Source organism: Gymnogyps californianus, chromosome 12, assembly GCF_018139145.2.
Source record: "Gymnogyps californianus isolate 813 chromosome 12, ASM1813914v2, whole genome shotgun sequence".
Lineage (NCBI taxonomy): Eukaryota > Metazoa > Chordata > Aves > Accipitriformes > Cathartidae > Gymnogyps > Gymnogyps californianus.
The window spans coordinates 22,343,333-22,370,214 of record NC_059482.1 but is presented as its reverse complement, the minus strand read 5'-3'; the positions used below and the strand labels follow the sequence as shown (position 1 = coordinate 22,370,214).

General features: G+C 58.8%; 2 protein-coding genes across 2 annotated transcripts in view; both read right to left on the bottom strand.

The window, feature by feature from the left end:
• PLEKHG4 (pleckstrin homology and RhoGEF domain containing G4) overlaps positions 1-5,803 on the bottom strand; it is a 96,670-nt gene extending 90,867 nt beyond the window's left edge. Inside the window, exon 1 of the mRNA XM_050904281.1 lies at positions 5,741-5,803. Within this exon, the coding sequence (XP_050760238.1) occupies positions 5,741-5,803 (63 nt within the window). The remainder of the gene's footprint in view (positions 1-5,740) is intronic.
• A 6,907-nt stretch (positions 5,804-12,710) lies between these two features.
• SLC9A5 (solute carrier family 9 member A5) lies at positions 12,711-26,542 on the bottom strand. Its single transcript, XM_050904207.1, is given in 17 exon segments — positions 12,711-14,653; positions 14,656-14,841; positions 15,134-15,265; positions 15,475-15,544; positions 16,144-16,314; positions 16,444-16,570; positions 16,749-16,837; positions 17,006-17,135; positions 17,824-17,894; positions 18,025-18,114; positions 18,693-18,895; positions 19,062-19,300; positions 19,430-19,607; positions 19,881-19,959; positions 20,261-20,424; positions 21,088-21,390; positions 26,410-26,542. Coding segments are annotated over 17 exon segments (2,643 nt in total). The 3' UTR covers positions 12,711-14,375.
• Positions 26,543-26,882: the final 340 nt, after the last annotated feature.

Sequence of the window (26,882 nt, the reverse complement as noted above, 5' to 3'; positions counted from 1 at the left end):
CTCCCACAGCCTCTAACAGCTAGTCGCCTTCTCCCTACAGTGGCAGGGCACTGCCTGCAGTGTACCATAGCAGTGAGGACCTCCAGCCCATGTCAGGTGAGAGCTGTTGATAATCCCAAGCTGGGTGAAGGAGAGCATCCCTGCCAATGCAAAGGGTATTAACAACCCAGCACAAGGCACTACCTAGTTGTTGTCGTCGTCCACAACGACTCAAGGAATTTGTGATCTTGTCTGTGGATGCAGGAGAGCCTTTCTTTCCCCCTCATATTCATAGCAGGAGGACGAGGAACCCAGCATACTTCCCCAGAAGAGCCTCCGACCACAGATTTCACCGTCTGCGCAAGGCTACGTTTGCAAAGTAGCTTTGCCTTTCATCTATTCCCCAAACGCATCTCCCAGCCCACAAACATGGCTACACCCTTGCAACATCCTCCTGCAGGTGCTAGGAGTCTCCCTACGGACTGCCCCCCTCCGAGAAAGAGAGCACCAAGAGCAATGTCCCTCCAGCACGCACGTGGCACGCAGCTGGCTGTGACATGCCTTGTGCTATCAGAGGTGCCGACCTACTTCTGTTGGAGGCATGGCCCTCGCCACAGAGTAAAAGGAGGTAGAAGAGATCCACCTTGCCTCTCATGCCCAGATGTTTTATGGAAATCTCCTTGCTGTTTCTTCAACTGCAGCAATACATGCAGGTTTCCTTTCAGGAGGCCATGACTGCCCAGGGCTAACCCAACTCCTTGCACATGACTTTTTTTATCCAGCAAACAAGTCTCTGCAATTACCCTGGGGTCTGCAGGGGGACCAGCCTCTGAGCAGAGATCTGAAGCCTCCAAGCAGTCTGGCCACCAGTAGCCGGCGTACCAAGACTGGGCTCTTCAGGGCTACTCCAGCAGCAGGCCAAATCCCCAAACAGTTGTATACAGCCTGTTCAAAAGCCTGCTGCAGCACTGAAAGGGGCCCCGCAGGCTCCTGCACAAGCCAGGAGCTACCTCACCTTTTGAAACAAGAAATGTGTGCTCCCCAGGCAGCAGAAAGGGCAATGCAGACGCAGGTAGGGCTGGGGCAACCCGAGAGCCCATAGGGACAAAGGGGACGGAGCAGACAACCTGCTCCCACACTGTTACTGAACTGGTCAGGTGTCCGGCACCCAGACCTCCGGCAGCAGCTCCACGGTGAGAGCAGCTTTCAGCTTTTCTCACCCCTTCAAGTGGCTTGCGCAGGCCTGGGAGCACAAGGTTGCCTTCTCCTTTAGCTCTGAGTTAGCAGCAGGATAAGACACTGTCAAGCCACCTAATTCCAGCTCTTTGAGGGCCAGAAAGAGAAAAGTGGCACTTTCAGGGGCTGGTGTAGGAGTCTGCAGCATCCCCATAAACAGAGATGAGGAGGGCACCACATAAGCACACACAGCCCAGATCTGGTTCCTATCCCATTTTCCACCTCTGTGACCAGGGACAGAGCAAGGTGCTCCCCAGACCATACAGCCAACACTCATTATCCAGGTCCTACTCAAACTATATAACCATTAGCACATGCTTTTTGCAGTGCAGCGGCCCGCTCAGTTGTGTGCGTGACAACCGAAAGCTCTCCACGAGTTCCCAAACCAACACCACACAGGACGATGCAGGAAAGCCGATGGCTGTAGGCATTTATTTATCGAAGCAGAGAGGGAACGGGTTGTCTAACACAAGAGCAGCTTAGAGCCCAACCTCGTGCCTCCTCCCTTTTCTACACTGCGCTCAAAGCTCAGGAGCGCCTTCCCCCATCAAGGATTTCCAGGCTGAAGAGCCCGAGTTCAGCTCACCCCCATCCCAGTCGGAGGCAGTGACGTGATTTCCTGTGCCGTGGCACTGCGCTAAGGGGAACATCGCACTGCTGTTTACTCATGGCTGGATCCTAATATAGCGCTTTTTTTTTTTTTTTGAAATTGCAAAGTGGTCTTTCCCTCCTCTCCTGCATTGTAGATCCATTTCCCGCACAAGCACATGGGAGACAGCTGTAGCCAGCACTTCAGTGGGTGTTAAAAAGCCCCTCTTGACTGAGGCTGACAACAATGCCATGCTTGTTCCCCAACACAGTCTCTCACTGTCTCCTCGCAGGAGCAGCTCCTCGCTCTTGCACGAGGCCTGCGCTTTCCTCTGGGCTGGTTTAATTGCGGAAGCCACTGCAAAAGGCTGCTGTCATCCAGCTCTGCTGGCAGAGATCCGTGTGCTACAGCTTCCCATCCAGCAGACCCAGGTCCTTTGCATGGACCGACGGGCAATTTTACCCTCAGGGAACCGCTTCGGTACCTGGCTGCGGCAGCAGCTGAGTACTGCTAAGTACAACCTGTCCCAGAGGTGAAATAGGGCAAAAGGCAGCAAACACTGACATCAGGAAGGATGGGGAGCCAAACTTTGAAGGCTGTGGGGCCTCCCCAGAGTTGAAAGAGGAGGAGGTGGGAGAGGGGTCAGTACACCAACTGCTCTGAAAACTTCAGGGGTTGTAACTTCAGACCCTCATCTCTTTCCCCGCCGTCCCCTTCCCCTCTGTTGGATCTGGTTTCTGGAGCTGCAGTATTTCTCAAGTGCCTGCTGAAGCAGTACTGCAACCTAGAGCCCCGTAAGAGCTGGGAGAGCGCGCAGGCAGAGGTAGGAGGCAGGCAAAGGACCTCTGCCTTTGAGTCACTGCTAGCAGAGTTCTGCTTATTTTCAGTTGTGCAAATCAGGGAAAGCTCAATGCTTTTACCAATAGGACTCAGCTGTGCTGGAAGAAGCACAGGACAGATGTTTTAGATGCCAGATAAGGACATCTTCTGACCTAGGGGAAGTTGCACAATATGCATGCTAGCTAGACGATTGCACTACAGCAGCCAACAGCTCTTAGGAAAACACCCCAACGCACTCCACGTTAGTTTAGCATGATCACTGGTGCAGTCCTCGGCACAGCATAGGGAACTTCCTATGTCCATAGGGACTTCTGAGGGAAAGGAGAGCCCAGGAGCAAGCTGTGGCAGAGCAGTACTCCAGGACCTATGGCCCTTGCTAACCCACTCATCAGCGGACACCTCTCAGTATACTTCCAGGCATCTCCTCATCACTGGACTGGGGCTCTCCACCACCTCCTGTGTCCACACACATGGCTATGCAGATGTCCCATAGATTAAGCTGTGCCCTGAACATACAGGTTCAAGAAAGGTAGATTACAATCCCACCAAACTACCCACTGTGAACCCCATTCCCCTTCCACTTACCAGCCTATAAAAACATGGGAAGCCACCAAGAAGCAGCGTTAGACCCCACTCAGCACAAACAGGTGCCTTAAGACCAGTGATAGATATTTGCTTGAAACAGGTTTTGTCAAAGAAAAGCAACAAGTGCTGCAGCAAGTAGTGCTGCAAGCAGCCCTTTGTACCAACAACATTTCAGGAAAGAACTAGTTCTCTCCGCATTAGGGAGACAAGAGCGGGTTGTATGCAGTTTAATAATATTTAAACCTTTATTTCAGATCACAAGTAGAGCAGGCCTTGGCTTCACAAAAGCACATCTTGGTTTAACTAATTAATTTGATAATCCCCTCTTTGCAATCCTCAGGAGACATTCAGCTTCTAAAGCAAGTAATTACCACTAAGTGGCAACCTCTTTGTGAGGCCCAGTCTGATTAGGGAAAAAATTTCTTAAGCCAGAAATATAATCATGGTGTGATTTCCCAGAAGGACTGGAGGAGAGACTACATAACAACAGCTGGTCACGCTCACCATTTGAAGGAACAGGAGCAACTCAATTGCTAGGTCTCCAGCTACACTTCAAGATGTTGTTCAGGGCCACGTGCAAACCTGGTATGCAGTTAACCATCAGAAGGCTTTACAGAAGATGTTTTATAGGTACACAAGTCAGGAAGGTCCCACTCACGGCTCTCAAATAGCCATGTGTGCCGGTGGGTGGGTGGGGAATTAAAAATTCGCATGTCAGGCCTGCTGCAGCACATGTGCAAGCTCATAGTGTGCAGTCCCACAGGGAAGCAATCCAAGCAGGGGAATGCCAGCCTTATAGCCTCTCCACACAGGTAGGAAGGCACACTTTGATGACACACAGCGTCCTCCCCAGACAAGCCAGTTGGACTTCATACATGCAGAGCACTTGCTAGTCTAATGCCTGCTCCAGGCGGCCCCAAGTGCCCAGGGTCTTGGCTCAGCAACAGCCCAGCACTAGCATCGGTCACTGCCAGAGCCCACAGGACAAAGCGCTGCTTCTGCATATGCCCAAGACGCCTGTCTCAGGCTGAGCAGCTTTGTGCTCCTTTAACTTTGGGCAGTTCTTGTGGGGGGACATGGGTGGCCCCCCAGGCCCATGCTGCACGCCGCTCTTGGGTTAACACCTCTACAATGGCATCCTCCAGAGACTTATCCTTATGTGAAAGTAGGAGCAGGGCTTGGATGGAAACCAGGCCTCCTGCCCCGATCAGGCATCTTCCCAATAGGCACGTTTTCTCTACAGCACACACACCCCGAGATGTTTCCCCACTGGGGTGGACTCCCCTGCTTGGGTGTTAGGTCTCAGCATCCCGGTGCTCTGAGCACTAGGCAGGTGCACTGGTTGGCAGGACGTGACCACCCTGGAGAGGACTCCAAACCCCCTGAGAGCCTGGAACAGAGACCTGTAGGACGCAGAGCCAGGCAGAGGCACACCTCTGTGGATGCAAACCCAGTTAAGAGAGCTTAAATCCTTTAAAAGGAGCTGCTTGTTTGTCTCCTTGGAGTTTAGGGACTGCCTGCCTTTCCTGAGGACAAAGTGCTCTTGGCTTAGAAATCCAGCTGTGGTTTCAGGACTGCTGCTTCAAAACCCACCACCATCTCTGAACAGAAGAAGAGATTGGCTTTCTCTGAAGAGCAGCCTAAAACTGACCCGTCCGTCTCCAGATCCCACGTATTTAATAGCATAAGACAGTCATCTGTTTACCTTCCCTGCTGGCAGTGATGTTGCATACTATTTAGTCACTGCAGCACATGTTTACTGTACTCTCCAAGACAGCACGCTCACCTCCGAGCTAGACGTGCCAGCGGGCACCTACGCCTTTCCAGCCCCAGCCCGGCAGCCACCTCCCCAGCCCCTCTCCCACAGACACAGGAGACACGGAGCACAGGGTCTCACAGCTACCCCAAACACCGTCCTCAGTCACAACTGCCAGGGCCAGCTCCTCTTTCCAGGTCTGCTTGACAAAGCAAGGGTTGCAAGGACAGACAGACACCCCCCCTCCATGTCTCTGCACCACCAGGAGCCCCCAGCTTGTGTCCCTGCTCTGTGCCCAGCTCACACCTGAGCAACCAGCACCCACGAGATACCTGCCCAGACCACATCAAGAGAAGCAGATACAGCCCTCAGTGGACAACCCAAGCAGGTACTAAGCACCAACCATTACCAGACAAGGGCTGGGACACACTTCTGAGCTGGAGACCCATCCCTTCTCTTCCCAAGAGCAACCTAAATCCAACTATGCCCTGCTAGGAAGGAGAGCTGACAGCTCTAACCATCCCATTTCAGGGGAGCAGGGACCCCCCCTCCAACTGGTGGCTGCAGTCTCTGCCCCACAGTTTGCAGAGCCAGGACCAGCACCCATGTCCTACCCGGGGTGGCAGCCAGGGACCACAGCACCTCCTTCACTCTGCTCCAGGAACTCTGACCCCCAGGACTGCTATTCCCCCTGGGTACACGCTCTGCCAAGGCCCTATCCAGCCCCACCGGCCCTTCGCAAACCCCGCACTTACAGCCAGCACTTGCAGAGCCTGCGCCCAGCAGATCCCAGCAGATCCTGCAAACCATTCTCCCATGGCAGAGTCTCTCCAGAAAGAAGGAAAGCTCTCACCTGCCTGCAGTTTGCTCCTCCAGATAAGGCAGGCAGAAAAGCAGCTGGGTTAGCTCAGCACTCACTGGGGCAGAGCAATAGCCCCGAGGTACAGCTCCAGCTGTGGGCATGCAATCAGTGCTTTATACAGCCGCATGGGCGTTCCCTGGGACCAGCTCTCATGTTGCCTGCAGCAGCTGGGCTGTGTTGCCCACTGAACTCAGGCAGTCCCACTGTGGGTCCTCCAGGTGCTTCTCAAAGTACTCTTAATCCTGCTGGTATTTCCACCAGGGGAATAGCAACCTGCTCAGAGCTGAGTGATGGTCTCCCCTGGTGCAGGCATGGGCTTTGCTCCTCTCCAGCCTTGCCCAGCTGGTAGCAAAGGGGAAAGATCTGGTTCCTCCATCTCGGTGCCAACAGAGCAGCTCCGCAAGGCTCTAGGCTGAGGTTCGAGTCACTCTGCAGCAGGCAAACAGCAGTTTGGGGTCAGGGTCTTCTCCCCAGGGGATTCTGGAGCCAACTCTGTTGACTGCAGATCCAGAGCACAGGAGGTGAGGGAAGGATCCTCAGATGCCACCGGGAAGGGCTGGTTTGACGGGGATAGGAGCAGTCTGCCATGGGACATCCGTAGCTGGCAATTAGAGGAGTGAACCTCAGGGAATGCCTACAGCAAGGATGCCAGGCAGGAACACAGAATGGGTGGGACATGGGGCACCGTGGGTTTCTGGAGGAGGTGGTGTGATGTGGATCATGGGTTCTATGCCAGGGACCCTTCGTTCCCAGTGCGGGTTGGAGGGAGAGGACCCTGCACTGGGCAGGAGTACAAGACAGGCATGCTGTCAGCATGGTGCCCGCTGGGGTCGGCACCTCCTCTCCATGGCACCCACTGGGGTGGGCACCTACCATGGCACCAGGGCTGGAGAGCACCAGCAGGAAATAGTGTGATTTAATCCCATCAGCAGCAATCACAATATGTCTCCTAAAGATGAGCAGCTTCCTCTTCAGACAGGCGAGGGCAGAGGGCTCGTGCCTCCTGTCATGGGTCTCTCCTGCTTTCCTCTCACTTGCCCTTCTTCCATCACCGCTGCCTCTCTTCCTCCTTGCAGAGGGATCTCTGCTCCCAGATCAAGACAGGGTAAGGCCAGCTACGGAGCAACCATGGGAAGGGACCAGGAGGCTTAGACCCCTCTAGCATTCATGCAGGACCCGTACTGGCCCCATTGTTAGACTGGGGCCACATGCCTCCAGAGGAGCTCAGCAGTAAGTGGGACGAGCAGGTCAAGAGCTGTGGGATTGATATTCCGGCTGTCCCTGGAATATCCTCTCCAGGTACCCTACTCCAGATATTCCTGGAAGCACGGGGAGTTCAGCAGCCCAGCCGGAGCCAGCAGTCCTCGGCTCTCTGAGTCCAGGCAGCAACTTCCTCACCACTACTGAGTCCATACTAGTCGAATAGTGTGTTCTTTGCTGCTTTTTTCCTTTTTCTTTAAAAAAGGCTTTGGTTTTGGGTCGTACTTTGCCCCTGACAAGGCAGGCCGTGCCTGCCTTTGCTGCTGGGTGAGATGAAGGTGCCTGACGAAGAGCATGAGCTGGAGGCTCACTGAGAGCACTGGCCACCCGCAATTACGCAGCAGGGTCTTCTAACAGGCAGGGGCAGGCAGCTGCCTGCACATCACAACCGACCATCAGGAAGGCAGTGGGAAGCTGAGGGGAGCAGCTCTCCCCACACACGGCGGCTCCCCTGGCACACCGAAAGAGACCTGAAACTACCACATATATATATATCTTTTTTTTTTTCCCTTAAGACTACCTTTTCGTGGAAACGCGCGGCCTTTGGCACTCCTCGCTGAGCTCAGCCGGTCCGGCCTCCCCGGAGGGGCCGGGAGCGGGGCGGGAGGCCCCTGTGGGGAGCGCGGCCGCCATCTTGGCGGCGGGCGGGCCGGGGCGAGGCGGGACCTCGGCGCAGGGCGACACCTGCCGGCCGCGCTGGGCACCGCGGCTCCGGCCTCCCCGCTCCCCCCGGCTCCCTCAGGCGCCCGGCGGGGCCCGGCCCGCCCCGGCCGGGGGTAACGAGCTCCCTGCGGCGGCGGGGGGGAGCTCCTCCGGCACAGCCGGGCTCCAGTCCCACAGGGGCACAGCCAGCGCCGGCCCCTCTCCCGCCCCGTAAAGCCCTCGGTGCGTCACCCTCATGGCAGGGGAGATGTCCCCCTCACACCCCTGCCTCCTGAGGCAACACGCCTTCGGCGCCCGAGGGCCGAGGGGGGCACGGGTCCCCCGATTTCTAGCAGGTTTTGGGGCAGTTTGGTTGCCTTTGGTCAAGCGACACCCCACGTGGAGCTGGATTTATAGATAAATCCAAGCACGGCAAGGTAGCTGCTAGGGGTTTTTCCACTCTTTATTGCGCTCTTTAGTCTCTGTAATTTCCTGTTTGCTTCAAAAGCTGTTTTTGCTAAGGGGGGGGGGGGGGGGGGGGGGGAGGAATCAAACATTTATAACAATTCTGTCTGTTCGCTAGCAGGAGAAAACAAAGATCGGAGTGAGCCTAGCAGGGGTCGCCAATTAACTACCCGGCAGCAGCCTGGCTAACCTGCTTGTTCAACAGTCCCAACAGTCCCACAAGCTTGTGCTCCTTCACCAGCCGGCTCCTGTCAGCCAGCCCCGCACCACGACATGTGAAAACATAACAGTTCTTGGCCTTCATAGTTGTTTTCTTTTTTTTTTTCATCTTTATGGGGAACCTTTCTGAAGCTTTTGCCAGCTCCATATATTTATATATGGGGTGGGTAGGGGTGTCTACTGAAAATATGTGTATCTACATGCATGTATGTGGTAGATGAGAGAATATCGTGCCCCTGGGAGATGGGGCTTTCTGAGAAAGCAGGCAGGACCCTAAGTGTCCAGGAGAAATCTGGAGGGGGTGACCCCTGCACGAGTGATGCTCGCGTGGTCCCAGCACCAGCCATACCTAGAGCAGGGCTCTCGGGGCAGCTCTGAGCCCACGATTCATCCGGCTGCCTGCAAGAGCCTCAGAGCCCCAAAACCACCGGGGACCCACACACGGCAAGGCCCCAGGTGCGTGCGCAGCCCAGAAGCCAGCTTCCCCCCAGCCAGCCAAGGAGCCAAAGCAAAGCTTTAACTGGCTTTCCGACTTCAACAGCGTGGGCTTAGCTGGGCTCCGGGAGGCAAAGCCTGTGCACGGGCAGGGATTGCCCCGCATCACTGTGAGAGAGGAAAGCACAACTACAGCAGACCTTCCGCAGAGTCTGGTCTTTACCAGTACACCGTGGCCTTTCTAAGCCCTTCTTCATGGGCTGCCCATAGGCTCAGGTCTGATGTAGACCAGACCAACTGGGCTGGTGGCCACCTCCCCAGAGTGTCCTCAGCACCCTTCCTCTCCAACTAACCCGCCACAGGTTTCATTTACCTTCGGGGCAGCCTGGCTGCGTGGCACTGGATGCCAGGAGAAGGCGAGGTGAGAGGAGCCCACGTGGCTTCTTCGGGGATCTTTGCCTTCCCTGTGGCTGTGAGGAACAGCTCTGTCTGGCTGCGGGGAAGATCACAACTCTAGGATCTGGGGTACTCATAAAATCAAAGCCCCCACCATGTCGGCATCCATCCTGGCTGTTCTTGCGAGAGTCCCCGGGAGCAGCAGCCTGGCCACGCAGTCCTCCAGGGCAGGGAGTCCCACAGCCACGTTTGCTCCTCCAGGCAAAAGCAGGGAAATCTGAACCACGAAGGGGGGTGTGGATCACCCCACCCAGCTCCTGCTGACCTAAAGATCCCACTGGTCTTGTCTGTCCTCAGTCAGTCCACGCTGCAGCTTATTCCCCCACGCAGCCGGGGTGCAGGGAAAGCCTCCTGGCCAGCCCTGCAGCCTGGAGGGTGGCACAGCCGCTGGAGAGGGTCCCCAGCTCTGCGGGGTGCCCGGGGACGCTCACCGCCGGCAGACGGCGAGGAGACACAGGCGAGCCGAGGGGCTGGCTCGACACACGTTGAAGGGGTGCAGCGCAAAGCACAAAGGCTCTCCCATCCTGGCTGCTCTGCCCTGGAACGCAGCATGGGAACCGCTGCCCAGCGCAAATCTGTTCCTCATTATCCGCCCCGGCTGCCGACTGATCCCGGCTCCGTCACCAGCCACTCGCTGCATGGCCCCGGCCAGCTCGCGTCCCATCAGCTGAGCAACTTCTGTACAACTTCACCAGCCAGCGCAGCAGGGCAGACCGGGACTAGGGCTGGCATCCACCCCTCCGGAGGTAATTCCGGAGTGAAAATGAATTGTTCCCTCTACCAACAGGCAGAGGAGGCTTCCAGTGAAAGCAGGGAGCAGGGATGGCTGCTTCATGTGCAAAGAGTGGGAAGGCAAACGCAGGAGAATTCAGGAGAGGTGTTCAGTCTGATCGTATCCAGGTGAGATGGATGCCTGGATGGACAGACAGGAGCGGGAAGGAGCAAAGAATGGACTGATGTGTCTCCAAATGTGTGTACCCAGATATGATCAGACTGAATTCTCCTGCATTTGCCTGCCCGCTGTTCTCCATGAAAACGTGAGCATGGCCAAAGCCTCTGCCATGCTTTGTGCTTGCTGGGGCCAAGTGGGAGGTGAGAAGCTGGGCTCCCATTCACTAGCTTCCCACCGCTTGTGCCTGTATAGGCCATCGTGAAAACATCACACGAGGGCGTCAGAAGTGCTCCAGAAATAGAGCAGAATGAAAAATCACACAAGGTTGCCTGTGAGTCAACAGCGCCCTTGCTGCAATGGAGAACATGAAGCTGGCAGGTTTAAGGAAATTATTATTCCTCTTGACTTGGTACCTGTGAGACACAGCTGGGTACTAACTCCAATTTGGGGCTCCCCAGAACAAGATATATAGATAGATAGGAAGCAGAGAGAACCAGCTTTAGGAAGACAAGGCAAAGAGGGGAGCTACCTACAGGGGGGCACAGAGAAACCAGAGCCCAACTCTTCTCAGAGACGCACCTGGAAGGACAAGAGGCAATGAGGGCAAGCTGCACCAGGCGAAATTCTCGCTGGGCATGAGGAGAAAATCATTCTGCGCAAGAGCGGTGCAGCCGTGGTGTGGCTCTGGGACAGGGTGACATCTCCATCCTCAGGGACTTTCTAAGCCCAACTAGACAAGGCTCTGAACTACTTGCTATGGCTTTGCCACCAGCCCTGCGTGGAGCCAGGGTTGGACCGCAGACCTCCTGAGCCCCTTCCAGCCTAAAATTTACCTGATGCTCCAACATGTATTGTGCAATGGCGAGGTGGTGATTTTAAGACAACTGCGCAATGCTGCTGCTCAGCTGACTTGGGAGATGGCCAACACCAATCCATCGCCCACAGCTCGGCTCTTCCATCCAGCTGATGCCCCTGTTACCAGAGCTGCCTTACATCCCCTGCTGACTTCAGAAGTTCTGGTACCCTGGAGAAACTGGAGGAGCTGAGCATCGGAGAAAGTAAATCACTGTGGAAAAAATGTGCAGGTTTAATGGCAGGCTCTAAGGAGAAGCCTGCGTGCAAAATGACAGGTCTGCGATAGTCAGGCAGCTCTGGGAAGGGGTTGCTTATAGTAACAGTCAGAGGGTTGTATGTTCTGGGCTACAGTCTGACAAGCAGCTGCTTTGGTTATGCCTTACTCTGTCCTGGAGAAGCAGAGGTTTGGGCACATGTGTTCGTGGTTTGGCCCGGTTCTTGTGTTTTTCCACTGAAGCGCTTTAGTATTTTTAGGCTGAAAGAGACGGCTCTCTGCTATGCTGGAAGGATCGGAGCAGTCCTGTGCAGGCAGGACGCTGCCTGCTATCTCTCCCTGTAAAGTGAAATACAGAGATTAGAGTATGAGCATAAATACTGATAAAACCCTGTGGGGAAGGGTATAGTAGGAGCCACCATCCCTGGTCACAACATGGCTGGGGTCGAGGATGGGAAGAGGGGGCTCCAAGCTCACCAGCTGCTGGCTGGTGGCACGGAGAGCCTGCACACACATTAGCTGCTAGGCTCAGATAACCGTGTGAGACAGCAGCGACCAGCCCCAGCGTTTCCCAAAGCTGAGACATCTGCTTTTCCTCCTCTGAGGACCTGAATGCCGCAGACCCACCGCTTCCAGGAAAACAACCTGGCCCGCACAACCTGGTGCGCTGCCAAGGCGATCGTGTCTGCAGAAAACGCTGGCACTGAGGTCCGGCACGCAGAGCACGGCTCAGCCAGCATCGCTGGTCGGTGGGATGTGAGGCAGATGGGAATGTCAGGAGGAGCAAGAGCTTCCACAGGGACCAGTGCAAAGCTCTCGGGGCTAGGAAGCTGTATAGGGACCCTGCCAAAAAGCACCTGGGGGTGACGGTAGATGGCAGCTTGAATATAAGCCAAACATCCATCTTGTGAATCAAGTAAACCACATTTACTCTCCTTTAGGAGAGGTGGAGCCAGCAGATCGAGGGAAGAGCAAAGCCAGCACACACCGACGCAGGGAGGCTCCTGTGATCCAGAATACCCTGAAACAGACCCATTTGAACCATATTTTTGGCAAAGAGAGAGGAAGCATGGACATGGGAAGATCTGGGCTCCCGGCACTCTTCTGCGGTGCAGGCAGCCACGACACCAGGCAGCAAGGGCCCGGCTGCCTGCTCGCCTCTTGCTGGCTGCTCCCTGCGGCATGGCCTAATGACGGCTGCAGGCAAGCTTCTCTTTGGAAAGAACTTCACATTTTCCACAAACATTATTGAAACTAGGAAATCCAGTTAGGCACATCGAGTCTGAGAAGGGGGCTGTGGCCTCGGGTGGAGAAGAGCAGAGAGGCACAGGGACGCAGTGCCTGCGAGGGAGAACCGAACCAGGAGCTGCAGGAACCAGGATGTGCAGAGGTTCCCAGACAGAAGAGAGACCAGACTGCGACACCTGCTCCAACTCCGATTTATTGAACATTACAAAATACTCTGCATATATTTTCACATTAAAACAATATTCTTGCAAATAAGATATTAAGTCTTGAGTCATTTGTGGTGCCCATGGCTACAGAAAACACTGACCCAGCTAGGGATTTAGTATGGCCCAATATCAGAAATCAAAACCAGAATAAGGCATACCAGAAATGCAAAACTATATAAAAACCTTTTAAAAACCTCATGCTCATCTGGTGGAACAGGTACAGAGCAAAACAGCCTTTGCTGAGCCTTGCTGACAGTACCGGCGGGTACCGCCAGCTCGCTCGCCCCACATTGGGCTCACTCACCCAGTGCATCTAAGTGTCCCCTTGACACCTGCTGTCTCAGCATGCCCGCGTAGCTGGAACAGGCAGTTTTTTACCTGCTTTGGGGCATTAAACAGCCCAAGTCCCCATTCTTCCCTAAGAGGAGCATCCCCAACCCTCCCGCGTTGCCGGTGCCCAGCTGCCGTGCTGAGCTTTTGCGTGCCGAGCAGTTCTTGGGGAGCAATTCTGGGCCCTTGGGGTCACACCAGGAATAATTCACTGTGTGGGCCATTGCCACCAGGTCCCACCACCCTCTCAGGAGGGACCAGGGGTGGCTGGGAGGCAGGTGGTGGGGACAGACCTTTGAAGACGCACTCAGCTCTCGTCCATCACCCCTGTTCCTGATGTACATTCATACCTGCTGCTCGCTCCACTCCTTGCACCGTGACCAGCCCTCCCAGCTGATGGGCCCCAGGCAACTGGAGGGACTGGGATGTGGGCAGGATGAATACCAAGGATGCTGTGCAGGGCACCTGCCTCCTAGCAAAGCCAGAAAGCTGAACACCGCAGCTATTGGGAACGCATCCAGACAACAGGCGCGAGGCTGGCACAGCAGGTTGGCTGCTAGAGGAGTCCCTGTGCGTACAGGTTCACTAGTCCGGCTCCTGGTGGAGCCAAACCCCAGGAGCGCTGCTCCCAGTCCTGAGAAGGTCATGGCCTTGCCTCTGCGGTACCTCCATAACCCGGGGAACGCTGAGCTGCCGTGGCAAGGAGCCCATCTCTGGCCTCCTGTCTGAGCTCCATGCACGCTGTGAGGAACCAGCACTGTAGCCACCTTGAAGTCAATGGCTCGGTCGCTGTGTGTGGATGGGCTCTCGTGCACTGGCCGCCGCTCCCAGCCCTCTTCCCAGAGATCTCCTACTCACAGCCAGGCTGGAGATCAGCTCATGCTCCTACACCCACGAGCAACCACAGCCCGTTAGCCAGCACCCCCACACCTCAGGGCGGCACAGCCACGACGGGATTGAGTCCGGCTGGGATCCCAGCCCTGGAAGGAACATCTCTGGCCTCCCAGCTGCAGAGACGTGTAGGGACCAGAGAGGAAGAAGGAGGTTTGGGGTCTGTGCCTCTCTGGATGGATGGGGGTAGGTACCTGCTGTTGCAGCATGAAGCCCAGTTATTGACCAGTTTTGCATCAGTAGGTGCATGGGCAAAGCCCATCCTGGAGTGCAGCTCCGGGAGGAGTACCGGGCTCTCCTGCCACTCCTGGAGTTTATGGAGACACACACAAGCTTTACAACGCAAGACAGCAGAGCGGTCAGTGGGTCGCAGCCCGTCCGCAGCCCCCAGCCCCTTCCCCATCCACAGTCTGCCTCAGAGGTGGCTCGCTCTGTTGAACATCAGCCATCTGGGCTCTGTGGCAGGCAGCATCCTGCCCTGCTCCTCCGTGGCCATCAAAGGCTGCAGCTCCTGCTGCTCAGCGCCGTCCGGGCTGCTGTCACTCTGCGACCGGCCGCTCTTAGAGATGTGGCTGGGGAACTGGAAGCAGGAGCTCTGCTCCGGCATCGCCTGGCTCGCAGACTGGGGTTGCTCCTCCAGCACAGGGCAGGCGAATCTCCTGTGCTGAGGTCCGCTCTCGACGCCTGGGGGGAAGCGATGCTCTCCAGGGAGGAGATGCTTTGGTTCCACGCCTTCTGCATATCCACTGGCACGATTTTGGTGGTCTCCGAGGAGACGTAAACAGCCAGATCAGCCTGGTCCCCTTTCCACGGCAGCTCCTTCTCCGCCAAGGTGGGTGATGGTGGGATGATGCAGGGGCTGGGGCAGACATCCAGGCTGCCTGGGAATGCAGAAGGAGGGACAGTGAGAGGGATCTTGCACAGCTCTTACTCTCTCCCTGGGCCCTGCAAGCATTGCAGAACCAACCACTACAGAATGGCCAGCTGGCCCAGGGATGCAGGAGCCACGAGGGAGGCTCTGCCGTGCCTCCAGAGCCACAGAGAACAGTGATTCTCCCATTCATGCTCTGCTGACTTCGGTTTTGCCCAGGCCAAGGCAACTTTGCTCCCCAGGTGGAGGAAGGACAAGCTACCCAACAGCAGCTGCCCTGGCGTGGGAGCATCGGTGCCTACCAGGAGTTGCCTTTCCCTGCAGGACCTCATCGGTGGCTCGAGCGATGAACACAATCCCTTCGTCGTCCTCTCTCTCCGTCTCCGAGCTATCGCTCTCCTCCTCCTCTGAGCTGACCATCACCAGGACAGGAGCTGCAGCCAGACGGAGGGAGTTGGTTTGGAGGATGGGGCACCCTGTGGGGGAAGGACTGCACCCATGGGAGAAGGACTTGGGGCTAGCACAACCCTGGGTGCTGTCGTGCCACCGAGCTGGCAGTGGTCAGGCACAGCGGGCTGCTCCCATCCCACCCCACCAGGTCCCCTTGCCAGGACCTGCAAACCTCGCCGGCCACCGGCCTTACCTGCCTCCTGCCAGGGGACGTTTCTGTGCGTCTTCCCATTGGGTGCCTCGCTGGTCAGAGAGATGTTCTTCTGCGAAGGAAGAGGGACCAGCTGGGACCTGCCCCGTGCAAACACCTAACCCCAGCCCAGGTGGCCCTGCAAGCCAGCGTAACCCCGGGGACGCAGATTCCCACCCCGGCTAGATGGCAGCTGGCAGTCAGTGGTTCCTAGTCCTTAGGCATTGCGTCTTCATGGCCCTACAACAAACAGCTCAGCTGCAATGGCTTCAAAAGCCTCCAAACAAGAGAAGACATCTAAGGCTCAATTTAAGGGGCAGTGCCACACTTCTGAGCCTGGATCTGCACCGACGTTCAGGCTACCTTATGCTGAGTGCTCTTGGAAAACAAACGTGGGGCTCCTCCAGGGCTTGGGACTGCTTTGCCCAGGGAAGAGCCACCCCACGGCGGTGCTGGCGTGGTGGGGACACGTGGACATGCGACACCTGCGTGCTCACACGCAGCATATGTAGGACTGAGATGAGATGAGATGAGATGAGCCGCTTTCCCCGCTGGCTCTGGAGCTGCCGATGCCCTGCAGCACCTCACCTACACCCCAAAGGACCTCACTGCATCCTGGGGGAGGCCAAATCTCAGAGCTAGGAAAGGAGCAGGAGGTTGGGGAACACTTGCCTTTTTCCTGCCCTTTTCCTTCAGCCTGGCCTTGCTCTTGGAGGAGCAGATGTTGTGCTTTGTGGACTTGAAGGTCTCCAGCCGCCTCTTCATGTTCTGCCGGAAGATTTCTTTATCTTGGCGCTCTTGTTTATCTGGAGAGATGAAGTGACGGCTGTAGCTGGCCTTGTACTGGCCGAGGGAGAGGCAAAGAGACACAGGGTGAGCAGCTGGCCCCACAGAGCATCCTCTATCCCTGCTCCTCTTGCGGGTGCTGCTACCCTCGGGGTCAGCCGCACGCCACGGCCAGCGAGTGCTCACCCGCCGGCGGGGCTTGTAGAGGCTCCCTCGCAGCACGTGGTGCATGGCAGCGTCTTCCTTGTCCCGGCGGCTCCGCACCGTGTCGATCACCTGCAGGTCCAGGCACGCGCCGCTCCCGCTCTCCCTCCTGGGGGGGAAATGGAGATGGAGGGAGATGGAGGGAGATGGAGATGGTGGGGCTGGGCTCCATGCCTGCATCCTGCCAGCCCCCTGCCAGCCCTGGCACAACCCACCCCCAGGGAAGAGGGCAGCTGCGGGGGTCCAGCGAGGTCTGCCCAGGGGCTCGGAGGGATGCTCGTACTCACAGGAGGTTTGTGACGGATGACTCCGACATGGATGTGCGGCTGGGCATGGAGGGCAGCGCCAGCTTGGCAGCCGAGAGCACGTGGCCACCCTGGGAGGTGGGAGGGCAAGGCTGGCATCAGGGCAGCAAGGACCCAGCTGGGCTGGCGGAGTCCCCACTGCCTGGCCAGAGGGTACACATACGTGGGGGGGACCACCACCCCAGGCCAGCCAGCTCCTGTCGGGGCCATCCCGCCCGGCTCCCACTGCATGGCTCTACCTGGTCGACAAAGCTGATAGCATCACGGATGTTCAGCTTGTAGTAAACATCCCAGATCTCGTCCCGCAGCCTGTAGGCAGATTTCCGCATCAGGAGCTGGCTCAGGTACTTCTTGTCGAACTGTTCCCACCTGCCACGAGATGAAGACACGGGCGGTTTAGCTCCCACGGGGTACCACGGCCAGGGAACCCCTGCCCACGCAAGGTTGAGAGTGTCCAAAGCATGGCAAAAGCAGGCTGGGCACGCAGGACCTGGCTGTGCCCAGGGACACGCTGCCAGGGAGAGCAGGAGGGGAAGGGACACGCTGACCCTTCATCCCTGCCCAAGGGGAAGCCAGAGACCGGCGGGTCTGCGGGAGGCGATGGGAGTGGGACTGGGGCCAGCATGGCTGCCCTGCTGGAGTGCTTCCCCTCCAGGAAACAGGCTTTTTGCATCCTTTTCCTGTCGCTGTGCTGCAAATAAGCACTGCCCAGGCTTTAACAGGGCTGTTCCCTCCTCAGCACCCAGCGCAGCTCTGTCCATGGGGAGGCACAGGGCCATCGCCACCATCACGGCCCCCCCACGGCCCCCCAGCAGTTCCGGCACGGGCAAGCAATGTCAGCTCTCACAGCATCCCCCACCTCACGTGCCCGACCTCTCTCTGGGATGCTTTTGGGACCTCGGTCTGCTGCACAACAGCAGCCAGATGGTCCCCTTCCAGATGGACTGACGGACAGACATACAGCCTTCCTGGTCCTGCTGCCCTCAATGTCCCCATGGCTGGCACGCGTCCCCCATCCACCTGATGGCTGGCAGAGGATCCTGGCCAAGACACTCACTTGTCCCGCCAGTAATGGTAGCCGTGGTGCCCCACGATGTCCTCCACCGCTGCCAGGATGTGATCAAAGGCCTTGAGCGAGGAGAAGAGGGTGAGAGCGGTGGCAAGGCTGCGGGTGCCGCAGGGGTGCGGAGGCCGTGCATTGCCCTCGGCCAGCCCCGGCGGTGCAGGGAGCCAGGCAGCCTCCAGCGCCAGCACCTACGTGCTCATGCAGCTCCTCGTTCAGCGTGGGCTTGTGGTGGTCGCTGCGCTTCACCTTCAGCCACGTCACGAGGGGTTTGATGGTGAGGCCCTGGAACGGCAGGAGAAGGCAAGGGAAAGACTGGGAGGGCAAGGGGGTGTGTGGCTGGGGCACGGGGAGCAGAAGCAGCACGAAGTGACCGGGGACAGCAGCTGTGCCAGCCGCGTGTGCCCCTACCAACCCGACCCCCTGCGCCCGGGACCTGGGCGATGGTCCTGTGTCCCGGCAGGCAGTGACCATGTCGTACCCCCCCAGTTCCCCTTCTCCTAGGTTCACATCCATCCGCCGTGCGGCTCCCCTTCCCGGGGTGCAGGAATCCCAGAGCCAGGGGCCATCAGCAGCTTTGTAAAGAGAACAGCCTGGCCAGGCACTCTTGGAGCCAGTCCCAGAACAAGAGGCCAATGGGGAAACAACGTGGGCCATGGCCCCACCATTGCGACAGTCGCCGCGACGGTCCAGCCTGGTCCCAGCCTGGTGATGGATGGGGTGCCAGGAGGCACCGAGGACCAAAGGTTACTTGAAAAGAGGTACTTGCCCCAAGCACATGTCCCCACGCGCCCGCCTGGCCCCCCAGGCCAGCTCTGGGGCAAGAAGGCAGCACTGGAGGAGGGCACGGTGCCCATCTTCACCTGCACAATGACAGTGAAGAACACCACGACGATGGTCGTTGCCACAAAGTAGTCCTTGGCTTTCACCTTTGTCCTGTCCAGCAGGATGACCAGGGCAAAGGCCACGGCCCCGCGGAGGCCACCGTATGACATGACGACCTGGTCGATCCTGTCCAGGGGGATGAGGCGGAAGCGGTTGAGCACGCAGGTCTGGAGGACAACGCCTAGGGAAGGAGGAGAAGGAGAGCCTGGGATGCCATCAGAGCCCTGCCTGCTCCTGGAGATGGGGCAAAACCACAGCCAGGAGCCGTGGCTGGCCTCATGCCCCAGCCTTTCTTGGGGGATAACACTTTTTGGCATGAAAAGGGCTGGGTGCTACCAGCCGGAAGCACAGTGGGGCAGACTGACCTACAGCTCTGAAGAGCAGGATAAAGAACAGGGTGCCCAGCACCAGTGCAGTGTCCCATGCCCACTTGGAGGTGTCCACAGCTGAGATGCCCAGAAACATGAAGATGATGGTCTCTGAGCTGCTGGCCAGTGTCTTCATGGTGTACTTGACCGTGGTGCGGGATTTCTGGGAGATGTTGGCTTCCACGTACTTCTTGCAGCAGATCCCACAGAAGGTGACTCTGCAGAGGGGCAGAAGGAGCTGGCATGACCCTACGGCGGGATGAGGAGTGGGTCTGCTCGCCGCCTCTTGCTGCTCAGCACTGCACCCCGATTTCCTGGACCCCCCTGGGGGACACCCCAGTACTCACGCCAGGATGGAGGAGAGCGAGACCATCTCGGCAGCAAGGTACGCGACATAGGCCAGGAGGAAGACGAAGAGCGGCTCGATGATGCGCACGCGCTTGGTGAACCGCGTGATCAGGGCCAGGAGGAAGGCGAAGAGCAGCCCCACAGCCGTGCCCCCCAGGCTCACCAGGAAGAAGGAGGCTGGTGGGGGGAGAAGACTCATTCGCACCATAAGCAAGCGAGCCCAACTCCTGTGCCCCACGGCCATACCACGCTGGGCTGGCCGAGCCCTGTGCTCCCACCCAGATCCCCACCAGAGCATCCCATGATGACAGCCGGCTTGTGACCACTGGGATGGAGATGACAGAGCTGTGGTGCTCGGTGCCCACCCCACAGTATGACAGCACCCATGCTTGCCCCCCTCACTTCCATGCCGGAGGAAGAGGCGGAGGGGCTGGTGAGGCACATACTCACCTACCCCCTTCACGTAGTCCGTGGCATGGATGTGCGCTGGGCCCAGCTCCACAAAAGAGTTGAAGACCTTGTACAGCACCTGCAGGCAAGGCAAATCCCTTGGGGAAGGCAGGCTATTGCCCTGCTTTGAGAGGGGCAGCACCTGCGGGCAGGATGGACCCTGTGGAAGAGGCATCGCCTGCCCCAAATCTGCCAGGCGACACAGCTTATCTCAGCCGGCAACGTCCCCCGGGGCCAGGAGAGAGGAAAGACCAAGAGACCATGGCATGGGTCTGCCCCCGGCTTGGGGATGTCACCTGCATCCTCTGCCCATCCTGGGGGACTCCAGTGCCCTGGCCCACATTGGGCTCCACATTAGGGTCCCCCAAGCTCCAACTCACCACGGTGACAGCATCATTCAGGAGAGACTCGCCAAACACTATGATGAAGAGGGTCTCATTTACATGGACCTCTTCGAAGACGGCCAGCACTGCCACGGGGTCCACGGCTGAGATGAGGCTGCCGAAGAGCAGGAAATCCATCAGCCCAGCTTCAACGCCTGGATCTGCTAGGACAGAAGGACCAAGCTCAGGCAGACCATCTGCCCTAGAGCCCCTCTCACCAGGCTGAAACAAGCCTGTCCCTCGTCTGCTCCCGGTGACTTGGCTGCAGCATCCCAACTTGGAGTGCAGTGGGCTGAGCCCGGGAGTGCTCCCAGACCTCCGGGGTCCCCCAGGCAAAGCGGGGCTCAGCACATCCTTGCTGCAACACGAGGGGAGCAGGGCTTGGATGTCCCCCTTGGAACCCAGATACATCGCTGCCCCTCTGGCAGGTATGCACCAAAGGAGGCTCAGCAGCCCCACCTCAGGTCCAGGCATCAAGCGGTTCCTCGGGGCTCAGGAGAGCTCAAAACACAGCCCAGGCCAGCCAGGGCCAGTGGCTCCAGCCGAGGACAGGGAACACGGCAGCGAGCCAGCAAAGCTAGCCAAGGTCGGCGACAAAAATAGCAAAGACATGAGTCAGCTCAGTGCCAAGCAGGGCCCGTTTGTCCTGCACGCTTGACGGTCCTGCCAGAGCACCGTTCCCAGGACGCCAGGATCCCACTCCTGCTATAATTCCTGGGAATCCACGGCAAAGCCGGGCAGTGGGCTCTGAACTTGGGGGTGCTTTGCACCTCCAACCCATCTTTTGGGGACGTGGCCCAAGCTGGGCAGCACTGTGCACCCACCCATGAGCCCGGCCTGGTGCAGCCCCCAGAGCGCAGCACCGGTGGTGAAGGAGTTCCAGAGTGTGCCCACCACCGCGTAGGTGAGGATGGCGCCGATGTTGTCGAAGAACAGCCGGCTGGGCATGAAGTAGCCCGAGTCTAGGACGATGGGTGGCAGAAGGAAGAGGAAGAACATGTTGGGCTCCAGCTGGTACTCGGCTTTCTTTGCCACGGCCAACACAATGCCCCCCAAGCCCAGCCCCAGCAGGATGAGGAGGCAGCTCTCCGGGACGATGGACGTCACCTTCCTTGACAGGTGGAAAACTAGAAGGAAAGGAAGAATGAGACCATCAGCTAAACAGGCACATGGACAGAGCATCCCAGATCCACAAGCTCCACAGAAGGGTTGGCTAATGCATGATGGACCCCAGGGAGGACAAGGGAGCACCTAAGGCTGCTTCGTGGCCATGTGTGCACAGAAGACCTTCCAGCTAGCTCCCAGGTCAGGATTTCAGGTCCTCAATGCTTTGGGATCTCCTTCTCCTCCTCAGCCACTGCCTAATAAGCCAAGGAGCCAGGCATTTTGCTTTTCTTGGCCTCTGGTATCTGTGCTTGAAAGAAAAAGGCAGCCAGCGAGCACGTTCACAGTGTCACAAGCAATGCCGGCTGCTGTTCAAGCAAAGGCATCCTGGTTCACCAGGACACGTTACCCGACTCAGAGATGAGGATGCTCAGCCCTGGTGACGGGGTGACCTTGTTTGCAGCCGTCTGAGCAAGCAGACAGAGCAGCATGCAAACCACTGCAGCACAAGCCAGTCGGCCGATTTCTGTGCCAGAGCAAAACCTTCCTCAGCACCAGCTAACCTACCTGCACGCACAAAACAGGCACACAGGAGCTGCAGATTTAGAGATGCTTTGAATAATCAGTGTATTCCATGCAAGGTTTGGACCAAATCTTAAACTGCTGTGGAACAGGATGTATTTTTTAAAGCAAGCAGAGTATGCCCTGGTATTCATCCATCAGCAATGTGGCAGTGAGCCTGCAGCTCAGGCACAAGCCAGTGGGACATCACGCCAGCCAGCACAGGGGACTCATTCCTCCAGACAGCCTTGTCCCCAAGGCCAGGGCATCCTGTGTAATCCCAAATCATTCCAGCTTCCAGGTGGGCAACCCCCCATCCCTGTGGATTTCTCCTCCCTAGCATAGGGTGCTGTATGTTTGCTCCCCCCCAAAGGGCAGTGCTTGGGGACAGGCTGTCGAGGGTCACAGTGGTTTTGCCCCCCCGTCGTTGAGTTCTGCCATCGCTTGTGACATCCAGCCCAGCTCTGTAGCATGACTTGGCCATCAGACGAAGAAACCTTCTCCTGGGGAGTGGGTCTCTCCAGGCACTTCCAGAGCTACCTCTGTCCTTGAGCACCCAGCAGGTACAAGGGACATCAGGGCAGCCTCTGAGCCATCACTTAGCTGCAAGCCCAGCCCTGCTGCCAATTCAAAACCCAGTCCCTAAAGCCCTTTAGCTGGATTAAAGGTGCCCATTGCTTGTGCCAAGTCATCCCGCCAGAAGGAAGGCTGTGCTGTGGTCACACATCAATCCGAGGTCACTTGGCTTCTTCCCTCCTTAGGAGCCCCCATGGACAGACCATAAAGTCTGCCTAGCCCGGGGTCCTGTCTCCAGTGGCGTAGACCTGGAGAGGAGCCCAGGAACAGGCAGTGCTTCATCAGTAGGTTTCCATGTCTCTGTGCCCTTGTCATTCTCCTCTGAACCTGTCCCAGTCCTGCTCTATCCTTTCTGGGACAGGTCCCAGTGTCCCTGAGATGCGGACACCCTGGGAACTGAGGTCGTGGCCTCCTGATGTTCTTCCTTTCTCCTTTCCTAACACCTCTTAGTTGATTTGCTTCCCTTCGCTGCAGCTGAGCACTGAATTAAAGGAGATAATTCAATGTCAAAGATCTGGTTCCTAACCAGAGACAACATCTTTGAGCCCACCACCAAACGTGCAGGCTAAGGGCTGCTCTTCCTCTCGTTGAGACCTTCGCAGCGACCTGCGCTGCTGCTTGGCACGGTAAGCTCTGTCCGTGCCATCCTGGCGAGCCCCAGCACTGCTCCCCTGCCATAATGCATCGGGAACACTGCCGCAGCCAGCAAGGGCAGAGCGGCGAGCACGGGGGCGGCATGATCTGCAGCTCCATCACCAATCACCTCAAGGGGAAAGAGCCGCAGAGCACCCAGGGCCAAGCCTCTGCCGTAGCTCTGCAGCCAAGCGCCCCGGCCATGGCACCCAGGGCATGCACCCTCACCTCCAGCTGCCTCCGCTCGCTGCCAGGGGCTGCGATTCAGCCACGGAGTCAGTGGCGATACGGGCACTACAGCCCTCCAAGCAAACCCACAGCCCAGAGAAGGGCTGGCTGAGCTCCAGCCCAGCCGAATTCCTGCTAAATGACCGCACAAGCCGCGGCAGAGCCCTGTTCACCCCACGCGAGCCCGGCGAAGGCAGCGCCGGTGGGCGAACGGCGCTCGCTCAGCGCCTGCGGCAGGCTGCGAAACCACTTCCCGCCCACGGGAACAAAGCTCTGAAGTTTTCAAGAAGGGAACGAGGCGTCCAGCCCCTTTCTGCACGCTCGGGAGCATTGCCAAGATCCCCGCTCCCCACTCCGGCAACCCATCTGCACTCCCCGTACTGCAGAGATATGCCCTGGCTGGCTGGAGAGACCCAGGAGAGCCCACAGAGATGCTACGGGGACATGGGGACATGGCTCCTGGCTGTCATCCGTCATTCTTTCCCCCAAGCCAAAAACTTGGGCAAAGAAGGGAGCAGCATCGATGGGAAAAACCCTGCTTGTCCAAAAATCCCCTCGCTGAGGGGGGATGGTGCCACCCTCCCGAGCAAATGACAGCACACGAGCTCCTCTGCGCCGCGGGGAGCAGCCAGCGGGGACGGGTGGAATGAGCTCTAATTTTACACGCGCTAGTCAAGGATTTCAGCATTAAAGGTTCCCACAGCAACAGTAACTTAGCCACATGTGAATTAACTTCAGAGCTATAATCCATGCTCAGGCATCCATAACACAGGATTTGCCATTGGGAGGACTCGGGGCCAAAACCTGCTCCTCTCCTCCGGCGCTTGGGAAATGGCGAAACACCTAAACCAAGACACAAGCAGCTGGGGACAGAGGTGATGGTGCAAGGAGAGACAGTTGTGACCCATGGGGATGCTGCTGGGTGGAAAAACATCCATCTGCTGGAAAACCCCTGCTCATGGGGCAGCCGTGGGTGAGGAGGGTGTTTGGGGCAATGCTCACCACTTCCCTCTTCCCCACATCCCGTTCAAGCACATCTGTGCTCTGACCAAGTACGGAAAAGGCAGCAAAGCCCGGATGATGCCTCGCTGTGCAGGAAGGCAACACCCAAGCCAGTTTTTCCCCGCCCCGGGTGTTTGCTGGCTCAGGGCACCCCAGCATCGTGACCGCCTCCAAGAACAGAGCCCGCAGTGTCATTTCCCCATCACCCAGGCACGGGGCTGCTTCCTCCCCTGCAGTCACAGGGCTGTGAGCTGGCAGCCCAGCACCGCAACCGCAACGGCTCCTCTGCGCCAGCCTACGCCCGGCGTCCACGGCCGCCGCAGCCGGCGCTGCCCGCTCCGCTCCCCGACATCCTCCGCCCCCGGCTCCATCTCCTCCGTGGGCTCCCGTGCACCCCGGCGACCGCACGTGCATGGAGTCGTGTGCCACCTCCGCGGACACCCCTGCCAGGGTGCTGCCCGCAGCCCTGCCTCCAGGTCTGGGTGCCGCTCCCGGCTCCGGGCTCTGAGTATCCATCGGACCCATTGGATGCGCTGAGCGAGGAGCTACCGACCGTCAGGGTTGTGTCTCCCAGATGGAGAGGGAGAGTGGCCATCAGCTCGCCTCAGGCCTGGAAGAGCGTGGCGGGGCTGGGGCCTTGGGAATGACCCCAGCTCAGGCCCCCCCCTGCTCAGACCCGCCGGCACTGCCGGGACAAAGGCAAGGGTGGCGAGGGGAGCATGTCAAGCGAAACCCACACAGGGAGCAGCTCCAGGGAGATGTTTGAGAGAAGGAAATGAGAGCCAGGGAAAGGAATCATCTCTCTGATCTTCTGCAGGTAGGAGGGACACGCTTAGCAGCTGGAGGTGGCACCGCTGCAGACAGAGGGTTGTATTTTTAAGCTCACGACGCCCTTTAATTCATTCCTCGCGATGCTTTAGGTCTCCCTTGCGAGAAGGCAAGGAAGGAGAGGAGCGCGAGGTCCACGGCAGTGGTTTCGATGACGCTTGGGACAGGCAGAGGCCAGCTGGTGGTCACAGCTCTAGCTGTCCCCTGTGTACCGAGAGCCGCTGCTGGTCCCCGGCTGCTCGGAGACTCCTCTGCCTAACTCTGAACCTGCAGTTCTTGAGCTGGCTCCAGACTAAGAGGGTGCCCATGTCCCCGTCACGGGGGCTGTGCCCACAGTGGGGTCCCCAAGGAGGAAACCTGCCTCAAGGTCATGGTCTTGTCCCTTGGGCCCAGCACAGCAGGCAGGGGCACTGGGGGGGACCAGCCCTCTGGGGACCCTGCTGGGCACCCACACGCGGGCATCCCCTCCCCAGCACCCAGGGTGCTGGTGGGGGGCAGAGCCCTGCGGCAGCTCACACACATCCTCCTTGCACCTTCCCACGCAGCCTCTCGTGGCGGAGCCTCCCCCCGGCTGTGGGGTCCTGTGCTGGGGAGCACGAGAGCCCGAGGCCATGCGGATCTGGAGTGACCCACCGGAGGGGACCACAGGACGGACCCGTCCCCAGGCTGCCGGGGACACATCTTGCCCAACACTGACACCACCGAGCCCTTCCCGGGGGGCTGGAGGGATCGAACGGCTTCCAGCCCTGCCGACAGCATGTGCTGTGCCAGCCTTTGGGGCATGGGACATCCTTGTGGGCATCCCTGCTCAGCTCCTCTTCTCCTCCTGAACCCTCCCTCCTCCGCGCCCATCGTCCATCCCTCGCAGGGAAAACAGGCCCGGGCCCCCGCGTTGTCCCTCGGGCTGTACCTTCACCTCATCACTGCTCGTCATCCCACGGAAAGGCACGCAAGGATGTGGCACAGGGTCGTGCCAGGCCACCGCAGCCCAGCTGAGGATGGTGACCAGCCGGGCTCCGGCCATTTGTCCCCACGACCCGTGTCCTGGTGTGCGGTGGCACCCTTCTCCCCGGATACCCCCACGCCCACCGGGGATGCCGCATCCCACCCTGCCTGCCCCGGGGGTGGGCGCAGCTGCTCCCGGAGCCCGAGGGACCGGGTGGGGGGGTGTCGGGGAGGGGGGGGGGGGGGGGGGGGAACGACGACACACTCACCGATCTTGGCCAGGCTGGCCACCAGGATCCAGGCGGCCACAAGGCAGGGCGCCTGCACCTCCCGCCACTGCCACCGCAGCAGCTCGGCGCCCGCCGGGGCAGCGGGGCCGGGGGAGGCCGCCGGGGGCTGCATGGCCCCGCGCCGCTCCCCGCCGCTCCGCCGTGCTCCCGGCCCCCGCCCGCGTCACGCGCACGTGGGCCGCGCCGGGCCGGCCCGCCCCCCCCCCCACGCCCCACGCCCCACGCCACGGGCTCCGCCCGCCGCTCCCCGCCCCGCCCGGGCCGGGCCCGCCCCGGCCTTCCCCCCCCGGTACTGCCCCGGGGTCCCCGGTACTGCCCCCGGCCCCCTGTACCTGCCCCGGGGCCCGGCTCACCCTGTGCATCCCCTCCACCCCAGTGCACCTGCACCGTCCCGGTGCCCCCTGCCCCACCTCGGCCCCCCTGCTCCTGCCCCGGTGCCCCCTGCCTCACCT